Source organism: Nyctibius grandis, chromosome 15 (genome assembly GCF_013368605.1).
Source record: "Nyctibius grandis isolate bNycGra1 chromosome 15, bNycGra1.pri, whole genome shotgun sequence".
NCBI lineage: Eukaryota > Metazoa > Chordata > Aves > Nyctibiiformes > Nyctibiidae > Nyctibius > Nyctibius grandis.
In genome coordinates this window covers 10,870,875-10,881,901 of record NC_090672.1, presented here as the reverse complement: position 1 = coordinate 10,881,901, position 11,027 = coordinate 10,870,875, and the positions used below count along the sequence as shown (strand labels likewise).

Sequence of the window (11,027 nt, the reverse complement as noted above, 5' to 3'; positions counted from 1 at the left end):
GAGGAGGCACAGGCTGGCTTATTCAGAAAATAGCTTAAAAAAAAAAAATCTAACTCTGCAAATACTGAGATACGTACAGAGCCTTGCCACTTACGCCAGAACGCACACGAGCGACATAAATATTTTAAATACAAAGTACCACACTGGCTGTCAAATGCAAGTCAGCAATTGCCTTTTGCCTCTCTACTGGAGAGAAGTGATGGGGCTGAACGAGAATCCGGACGAGCCCTTTTAGCAAAGAGCTTGCGTGAGACCAGAGACTCCCTCTATCACCTATTTTATTTGAAACACAAGGTGTGGCAGGAGCAAAACAGCCAACTAAGAATGTCAGCTGGCTGCCTCCACACATTATTAATTGGAAAAAATAATTTCATCATACCAACATGAGGCTGTATATGTTTATTCATCGTCAGTGATTTTTGTACACAAGGCAAATATTAATAGCTGAAAGGCAACACTTTTGGAGAGTATGTACAGAGCGATGTACAAGCGAGTGTAAGAGGGTTTAAACTATTAATCAATTTAGCCGTTTTATAAAAAGGGACTGATGCTTTTTCTTCCAAGACCTCCCTTAGAAATAATTTATTGCCAATCTTAAACTAAAGCAAGGAGAAAAAAAAAATTTACAATAAAAAGTAGTCCCTGTAAAGTTTATAAAAAGTTAAACATATAAAATTGTAAGCCACAAACATTTATACAAAGCTAATACAAATCTCGGTTTTGTTAAAGATTTATGAGTTTGTTACAAAATATATTTTTACATAAAGGCTTCACATAAGGTAAGCTCTCACTGCTACTGAAAGCGCAGGAAAGCGGTTTTAAATAGTCTGCAATTCAACTTATTTTCAAGTACAATGCAAAGAAATTGCAAAATGGCACTGTATTGCAATGCTGTGTAATTAAAAAAACAACTATGTTAATGGTACCATCAAATAGACAAGACCTGTAAAGTCAACTTGTGAACAATTCAGTATGGCATGAAACCTCTGATCATTCTGAAACAGGAAATGTTATTCTTGGAAAATGAACCTTCTGCAACCGTCCTTGAAGAGAAATAACCAGAGAAATCTCCTGACGGCAATGGACACGTCAGACACGCACAGTTCTCTGTCTTGGAGCAGTGAGTTGCCCCCAAAACAACGTGAGCAGACGCAGCTTGACCCAGCTGTCTGGGACTGATCACACATACCGTTACTAGCCAAATGTCATGAAGCTTGAAACACCCACCCAGTCTGAGCAATTTGCTAGAATAATTCTGATGGGCAAAATTTAAAGCTACTTACTAGACAAATGACTCCAATATACAGCCTTTGAGATCAATGAACCCACTTGACGACTTTTTTTTTGTAAGAGCAGATACTCTAGAAGAAAGTTTAAGTTTTACACAAACTGATGGCTTACGCTCCCACATACAATATATAAAAAAAAGTAAAATTTTTTAAAGCCCTGATGAACAGCCACAGTTTTCAGGTATCAATCAACTGAGTTTAACACACTGCAGCAGCGAACAGTCGCTAAAACACCGATTTCACCTTCAAGTACAGGAAGGCTGTACAAGTGGTATATCTCCATACGGTCAGGGATCATCTTAACAGAGCTCTCTCCATCAAAGAGAATGAAGAAAGTTTTGGGAAACTTGATTTTCTACCTGCTTTCCCACCTTTACTACAAATACGTCCTGACCTTGTACCACAGACTGGTTTACATGAACAAGCTCCACTCTTACTAGCCAACTGTGACTCATTTGTTTGCTTCAGGATAAAAATCAGTCTGTTCAAAACATCAACCCTTCAGCTCTTGTACCAGAATATCCTGCTATAAAGAAATAATATTTAGAAACAGATAGAAAAAGAAATACAACAATACATGCTGTGCTCCTTGTCGGGTAGCTAAGGAAGGGTAAGGTTGAAGATGGAGAAGCCAAACATTGATTCGGTTTGTTCAGCCAGGATGTTAACACAGGAACCATGTAAACAGTTACATCAAGGTTAGTTGCCTCACCCCCTCTCAAGAAGTGGGAAACACAAGTGATTTCACTCAGTCATTTCATTAAAATAACTCATTTCTGCCTGAGATTCATATAGTGCTTATCTACCAGGGCCTGTTTTGTCAGAAGTGACCCAACACTGCAGGGTCCCCCTCGCTATCTTACAGGCCCTGGTGTTCACAGGGAAAGTGATCTGAAAGGATTAAAACCAGGTTTTTTGGGTTGGTTCAGGGGAGAAGCCTGCTGAGTATCTGTCCCGCTTTAGCTAACACCAGAATAGCCCAGTGTGTTGGTGAAACTGACTATATCCTTGGACTGACATCAGGTTTGAGGATCTTTAGTAAATTAACAGGTCCCTTGACCCAAAATTCATCAATATTTTACATAAACAGATTTGTTTAGATAAATTCCTGGTAATCTTCATATCATCCACTATCCAGTCTTTTCTGCAATCATCTAGTCTGACATCCTGCAAAACACATACTATTGACCCTCTTCAAATTAATTATTTTAATCAGAGCAGAGACAATTCTCTTTTCAAAAGCGAAACTTGTTCAGACAACTGTCAGCAATGGGAAAAACCCAACCTACTGCTCCTCTTGTTGACTCACAAGGGCCCGGATTTGTTCAATTTCTGCTTTCCAACACTGGACTTTGAGGCTACTAGACACAGGTTTGTTGTCTGCTCATGAAGCATTTATAGCTCAACCAGATCAGCCTGTCATCCTTCTCCAAAGAGGGAAACGGAGAACTTCAGGACTCCCATTACAGGCGTGGTGTCCAACCCTTTAAACAGCCTCACTAGCCTTTTTTGAGGTCTCTAGTTCATCATCCTTCTTGAACTGCTCACATAATGACCTGAAGACATCAAACCAGAAGTAACCATACCCATGTCCAGTAAGGAGGCAAAATCTACATTAAATATCCCCATCTAAAGATTATATGAATCCTGCCGACATCAGTGTTGCACCCAGACCTTCTGTTTCTGTTTCGATTATGCACTGTGACTTCTCCCAAGCTCTTTTCAGAATTCTTTTCTCCCAAAATAGTGCCTTATCGCAGAAATTGCAGACTAATATATGACTACTCATCGGATGATATAAAAAAAAATAGAGGTCTTTCAAAGCACCTAACTAAATAAAAATACACTATTCCCCTTCTACTGACAGGAGAACGAGGTACAGAGATGTTAATACAACTTACAATCACAGTAAGTAAAAAGGCTAAGTTGAGAAGACAGGCAGCTTTCCTATGTTCTAGCAGGGACACTGCTCCAAGCAGTGAGAATACTACGTCACACCGCTTGCCACGTGCGCGGTATGTTAATAAAAATTCATTTAACAAAGTATTGGCCAGCATTATGATCCACAGGAATTGGCCGGTTCCAGGGGGCAAAGTGGCAAGCTGAACTGCCTACACGACACTACAGTCTGGGGGAAACTTGGTAGCGGCACTCCTTTTTAAAACACAAGCTCACATGCTTACTCTCGTTTTGTATATGCTGTGTGGTGTACGAGGATTTCTGGGCAAGGAGTATTTTATTATTTTTTTTTTATCATATGGCAACAGTAACAACCCCCACAAAAAAAAAAAACCCACAACGAACTGCAATGGAACTTTTGGTAAAATATTCTTAGTCACAAGCAGCAGTCTGGAGTATGCTGTGCAACATATTTGGCTCAAGTACACTTAGGATTGCTAGACCCAATGGGAAAGTCTCAGAAAGAACCTCATCGGCTGAAGCACATTCTGCCGTGACAATGTTCTTTTTTTTTCAGAAGAAAACATTCATCTTCATGGTGTCAGCTACACAAGGCCTCTGCTGGGAACACATATGTCACATAAGGCCACTGAAAATACCGTAGGAGGACAGAACACAAGGAGGCACTTAGGTTTGCAAGTACTTCTATCCATCACCAAATGCTTCCTGATTAAGATGAGGCACACTGTAAGAAGTCATGAAGAAAGTAAAAATAAACCAGTGCTATCTTAAAGCGCTTCCAGAACAGGTAAAGTACCTACACGTAACATCTGGTCAGTGAAGATAAGAAATACAAGGTTAGCTTGCTCCCCCTTCCCACATCAGAATTTCAAGAGGACCGTATCATAGTGCTCTGTGCTTTGCCATGGCTCCAAGACATACATACAACGCAAGAGAGTGAAACCACGTACTGTGCCATTCACTAATTCCTTGTCACTAGACTTCTCCCTGCATTAGTACTTCCTGCCAGGTATGTCCGAAGCTCCCAATTTAAGTATTTTTAAAGCATCTCCTAGCCAAACCCCACACAAAGATTTATACTTACACAGGAAGTACGTTACACCCAGGAATCCTAACTTCAAATAGATGATTCCAGCAAGGGATTTATGGGATTTCTAACCAACAATAGACCTGAGAAATCATAAGTCAGCTATGGTATCACAGTCTTCATAATGAAGTTTGATGTGAAAAGTTCTCCCCCCCTTAAATTACCGCCACAGTCTAAAAATCGCAACAGTTTCACTGAATTTTGGACTTGGAATTCTGCAAGTGGAATGAATTTTCTAGGATAATACACATGCTCTTAAAAGGTCAAATTTATCACTTTACCAGTAACTTAAACATAGGTCTGCTATAAAATTACAACTTGAGTCAACTTGAAGCTACACTGGAAGATATTAAGCCTGAATTTCTGCAGAAATTGGCAATAACGTGTTCAGCAGCAGCTTTTAGCCACATACCAAGAAGTCTGACAGGATCTGGATTTCTCTACTCCTGCTGTAAACTTCTAGTTAAAAAAACAACAACACACAATTTACTCAACTAAAAATGTCTTTTTGCACGTCACTGTAACATAAGCTGCTTGAGGTTGTCGTGAAGGATGGTATCCTTGACATCACGGAAAACTAGCCGGATGTTTTCTGTGTTAATAGCAGTGGTGAAGTGGTGGTAGAGGGGCTTCTGCTGCTGGTCCCGGCGTTTAGTACGAAAACAATCCACCAGGAATTTCTGGACATGTGTTAAGCAGTGGGGATCTCCTTCAAACTCTGGAAAATAGTCTTTGATGCTCACTTTTTGTACTTTTTCCTCAAGCAAGTCCGTCTTATTTAAGAAGAGAATGATTGAGACGTTACTGAAAACCCGGTTATTGACTATTGTTTCAAAAATGTTCAGGGATTCCGTAAGGCGATTCGTTTGCCGATCCTCCATCAGCACTTGGTCAAACTCACTTGAGGAAACAAGGAAGAGTATTGATGTGACACTGTCGAAGCATTCGAACCAACGTTTCCGTTCTGACCTTTGGCCACCTACATCAACCATCTTGAAAGGAACATTTTTTATTTCAAAGTCGTACTCGTGAATCCCTTTTGTGGGTCTTCGTGCCAGCAGTATATCTTGCTGTGAGGGAAGATAATCCTAAAAAGAAATAAAGGAGAGTTTGCCAATTAGGACACGAGTCACAGGCATGGTGGTCACAGCTGACTTATAATCAAGAGAAAAGCTTGCAGAAGAAGAGCACGAGGATTTCAATCAACATACGCGTGTATCTATATTTATGTACTAACACTGAAGCGTTTTGGAAAGATCTAGAGTCCAAAGCAGGAAACACACCCAATATTAAATCAAAACACGTACTCCCAGAGAGCTGAAGCTTTCCATTTGCCACATGACAAGGATCCATAAACAACCCCAGAGGTATACCATCAATTCCTCATGCCAGTTACCCTCATTCTGGATTACTTTATGCTTCATTCATCCTCTTCCCACAAAGCTGGGGAACACTCTGGTTGCCAATACTGCAATGCAGCAAAGGGGGTCTAAAACAGGTTTCTCAAATCAGTAACCACGGTGGTATCCCACTCTAACTGTGGGCACTCAGTTCCTCCCATGTTCTCGTGCATTCTGCACAACTGCTTCTAGAACAGAGAGCTGCTCCACTAAGTAGTTTCTAAGGCAGTCAATTATGCCAGGAAAGCAAAACATAAGCAGTTTGCTGTGTTTGTGCTGTGGATCTTTTGCATCCAGCTGTATCAGTCCAAAAAGTCACTTTTATCAGCTGTGTGCCACACCTGTGAGCTCACACCGCCCGATTTTGTCCAAAACATACTGTGCCATTAGTAGGAGAAGAAACAGGCAGCTTAGGACAGCAGCCTCTTCCCAGTAGTACAGCCTCGGAGGGCAGCCAAGACAGCTGTACCCTCAAGTCCTCCAGCCTGCCTTTTCCCCCAGAATTAAATAGGCAGGAAAAGTGTTTTTTTTACTATTTTTTGACTGTTACATGAACAGTCATCACCAACGGATGCAGATGCTAACGGGAAGAGGAATTCTTATTAGTCAGCTTTCGACAGCATGAAATTCAAGACTCGTAGTGGGGATTTCTTCATTCTTAGAATGACACTTTTGCATATGGTCCAAGTCTTCCTGCTATTTAAAAAGTGCATCTATAACAGACAGCTGGCTGGCGCTGAAGTTTAAAGCTTTGTTGTTCACTTGTTGTGGAAACTCTTGCTTACATTTTTCCAGCATTTCTCACAACTTCAGAGAGAGTGATTTAGGTTTCAGAGTTGGAATTTTAATCTCCTCTTAGTGAATGATCTACAATCTTCTTTGACAGTGCCAGTTACCAGACTTGGAGCTTTTATAAAGATGTGTAAGACCATGGTCCAGAAAGTCTGATTCAACTAATGAGCTGCAGCAGGGGCAAACACAACTACATGGCAGTTCAAATACTGGTATCCCAAGTTTAAGGCAGCTGGGCAAGTTTGATCCACAGCCTTTACGAAAGCAATTTTAAAAATCATGAAGTGAGCGTAACGTTCCAAAAACTCAAGGATCACTTTGCTTTACTATGGAAGCTCAAAAGTGAAACTAGCGCAAGAGACTTTTGTTTGAACTCCCGGGTTTCTTTATTCGAGCTGCCCATGACTAAGGCACTGATTTTTATCGTGGCACGAATTATAAAGCAGCTCTCTGAAGCACAGGCTCCCCGCCCTGCACTTTTTGCTGTAGTACTATTACACACCACCTAAATGCACAGGACGCTTGAACTGCTAGAACAGTACTATGTTCTCTCCAAACTGAGCAACAGACGTGCTGCCACCCCCTTGTCTGATTAAAAGAAGCAACTTTAAAAGGTAGTAAGATTTTTCTTTTTGTTATGTTTGTCTTGGGTCTTTTCTAGCAAAAATTGTTAGAGAGGGAGAACAATCAGAGGAATAGAGCAATGACTGTATCAAATGTCACTGGGCACACGTGAAGGGATTTTGAGCAAAGCTGGCTGTTAACATTTAGGCAAGAGAATGGCACCGGTTCAACACTTATTCCATCTTTCAAACAGGAACGTATAATCTTTTGTTATTCAGGAAGTTAGTCTCAAGTTCTCAGAACAAAACCAGAAAGTCTTAGGAAAGCCCAGGAGTGATTGAAATTATTAAAGTAAGTAAATAAAATCAATTAATATATTAGGCAAAGCCATGTATACCTTCAATATTGTAACAAGAGCACAAAGCAAACTCTCTGGGGAGTTGGCCTGTGATGTTTATTCAGTAAAGCTTTCAAGAACAAGGAGCTTACCCCTAGAATTCCTAACAAATTCCCTCTCAAGTATTATTACTCATTTAAAATTCCTTCCACATGTGCAACCACAAATAAAATCCTCTCAAGTGCTTTCAAGTTCTACATGCACAGAAGACCTACCATGTTTCAGACCAGATAATGGCTACTCTAATGCAACAGCCTGCAAATCAGTGCACTGGCAGTCAAGTGCCTGGTCTACAGCCATCATTTGGCTACAGCAAACTAAAGACAACAACTCCTGATCAATCTCCCAGTACTTTAGTTATCTTTTTGAAGGATGATTATGTTTTCTCCCTCATGCCCAGATCCTTGGGATACTAGCAGCTTGCCACTGTAGCAATTCTGAACTAGCACCTTTCTCACTGTTGATCTGAAGACTGCAGCCTTAGGTGAATATTTTCCTTGTGCAGCACCGAGTATTATTTTCAAAGCCCTTTCAATGTTTCACCATTGTCAATTGGTACGTTTCCTGCAAGCATTCCCAAGCACGCTCTCCTTTTCTACACTTCACCTGATCTTCCATGTTGACTGTTTTCTTTTTTCACCTTCTTCCATTTTGGTGGGTTTGATGGTTTTTGGGTTTTTTTTGTTTGTTTTTTTTTTTTTTTGGGGGGGGGCCACGCTGTTGGTTTTGGTTTTTTTTTTTAAGTTTATTTTCTGTGCATGTCTTCCCAAGGACACATCCTGATATACACTCAGAAGATGTGCCTTCTTCCTGAATTATCTCCTTCCTCAAATTCACTACAGTCCGTTTTCTTCCAAAGGACTTCTTTTGGTTATCAGGTAGCTCTTTTGGCTATCAAATCATTGTTTGCCTAGTTAAAACCAGAATTTAAGGCATGAATAAGATCCAATCACAACATGGAAAGCAATGTCTCTCTGAGATATTTTGAATACATAGAGTCTGCACTGGCAGTTGCAATAACAACAAACAGTTGCAAGGAATCCAGCCCATCCCACGTGTACATGCCAGCCAGCTACTCTTATTTTGCTGATCTGATTAAATCTGAACATTAAGTTCTTTTCCCTACATGCTGTTATCATCAGCTCCCTTTTGGCAAGAGGCACAGGAATCGCAGGTCTATCTGTTTATAAGCAATTTAGTTGCAGGCCAGCCCAGTTGTATCAGATAACAGATAAGAACAGTAAAATACTTATATTAATACAGTTTGGGGAAATAATCATTAGACAAATCTTGCACATAGATAAGAATAAACCAGAAGAACCTATCAAATCTTTCACTCAGTAACAAAACTTAGCTAGCTCTTTTCCCACAGAGACCTAACATTTTCTGTGGCAGCAGATCTTGAAGAGTCCCTCTGTATCTCAACACCATTTGGTCTAACTTTAAACCGGAAAAGCTGTTAATTTAGAGCTCAGCGTTCCCACAGCAACATCAGGCCTACAATAAGTGTGTGCATGTATGAAAACACAAAAAAACCTACTAACTTCAAGTTTCATAATCAAAGAACGGACCAAGGTTTCTAAATAAAGAACTTTGAAAAGAAGTTGCAAAAATCTTCACTCAATTGTGTGCAAATGTGTGTGTGTGTGGGGAACCTTCGAAACTGAAGTGCCATTGGATTCAAAGACCATGAGAAATCTACCATGAGCAGGAAGTTTAGCAGTTCATTAAAGTGAGTGCACGTCTCATATTGCCTTATAACTCAAGACCAAATCAAAATTCAGAGAGCAAGTGCTGGAGTTCTCAAGCAAGATACCTGGGAAGCGTATGCAGTCTGCAAGATGATCACCAGTGCTCCAGTCAGAAAAATGACAGTTCAAAGCAGAAAAATAGTCTAGCTTAAAATTAAATTTTTATCTTTTGAAGAGAAAAAGAAAAAAATGAAATTAAGCATGATGTAACAGGATGCAATTGAAGTGGTTTGGATTCCTTCATCATTTGTTAGCCATCAGCTGGAAATGACCATGGAGAAACTGCCTCCCCATGGAGTTCAAGCTAGCATCCTATTTTAAAGGCAGTGTTCCCACATGCCATTTCTGCAATACACGACTAATAAGCATCAGCACACAACTTCAATATTCAAGCAGTAACCAACATTTCTATCAAAAAGTATTCTACAGAAGTTTCAGCTTTTTCCTCAGAGAAATCAGATTTTATTCTGTACCAAGTTTGTTTATTTTAAAGTAGATACTGCAGAAAGGTACCGCTGACCTGTGCACTGATTTAATTTAGTGTTCCTAAGTGGATATGTAAAAACAAAAGCAGTCATTTTCAGATACCAATTAGTGCTCAAGTGCTACTTTAACAGTCTTCCAATTGGACAAGCATTTGTAACTTGTTTTTTGTTCAATTTCTACAGAAGTTTTATTTCCAAAACATCTCTTGGCCTTTGCATTGCCCTGTGTTTTCGACACGTCAGTGATGAACTGCTGAGATAATGGGACAGTCAAAGTTAACTAAAGATAAAGTTATTTGAGTAGACACTAATTACATTTCATCTGTTTAAAACCCAGAGAACACAAAGACTACTTAAAACTCAAGACTGAAAAAAAAAAACCCCAAACTTACTTGTTCTCCAAGTTTATCCAAGTTGTCCAAGAAATACTTTACAGATTCCCCCTAAAAACAAAGCAAATGGTTATTTAAATATGTGGCACACTTGATCCCAATAGTTTACATTCTAAAGTTGAGTTAATTTACCGAAATCTAGATTTAAGTGTTGTAAGCTTTAATCGCTACCATATTTTTAAGCACAACCTAAAAACACAACTGACGTTTTATTTTTAGGGCAGTTAATATTTAATCTTAAAAGCACAGGTAGGCACATTTATAATAGTTAAATTCTTTCCAAGTTTACAATTACTAAATACAGTGTTATCCACAGGGAGTATCAACGAAGCAACCACACCTTCGTTATGAAAAGATACATTCAATTCTTCTAACCCTTTGAAGAGTCTGCACACACAGGCATTCAGGTACAGGGAGTAATCACGGGAGGTAAGTTAATTTATACCTCTATTGCCATACGATCCCATTCATGCAGATGCTGCCTCTGAGCACAGCAAATGACTAGCAGAATAGAGGATGAGGAACTGCAACAGATGAAGGATTTTACTGAAGTTTCCTGTCAGAGACCAAGCTGGACAAGAACTCCTTACTCCGGGAGTAACGGAGAGAGCTCCGTGCTGCCATACTGCATGATACCACATCTACCATACAGGTTATCTTCCAGATTCAAGCCATCACTGTCCTTGCCAATAGTAACTGCAGTTTTTAATCCCTCCAGTAACACTGAATAAAGATTTTTTATTTTTTTATTGTAAACCTGAACTACAGTCAACTCCTCAGAACTCTGTCAGGGTGCTGGGATTCAGGAAGAACTCTTACAAGGATGCTGCTGAACCTGAGTTCACTTGCAACCGGTAATGTACTGACTGAACTTACTGCAAAAGAAAGTAGTATCTTTTTAGGATTCTCAGCATCATCATAGAAGCAGAAACGTGCTTCCCTTTGAAAGC

The 11,027-nt window shown here is 39.8% G+C and overlaps 1 protein-coding gene across 1 annotated transcript in view; it reads right to left on the bottom strand.

Annotated features, from left to right (window-relative positions):
- Positions 1–384: 384 nt before the first annotated feature.
- Positions 385–11,027, bottom strand: part of GNA13 (G protein subunit alpha 13) — a 29,635-nt gene continuing 18,992 nt past the window's right edge. The window contains exons 3-4 of the mRNA XM_068413240.1: positions 10,078–10,128; positions 385–5,384 (exon numbers count right to left, since the gene is read on the bottom strand). Of these exons, the coding sequence (XP_068269341.1) occupies positions 4,812–5,384; positions 10,078–10,128 (624 nt within the window). The 3' untranslated portion in view covers positions 385–4,811. The remainder of the gene's footprint in view (positions 5,385–10,077; positions 10,129–11,027) is intronic.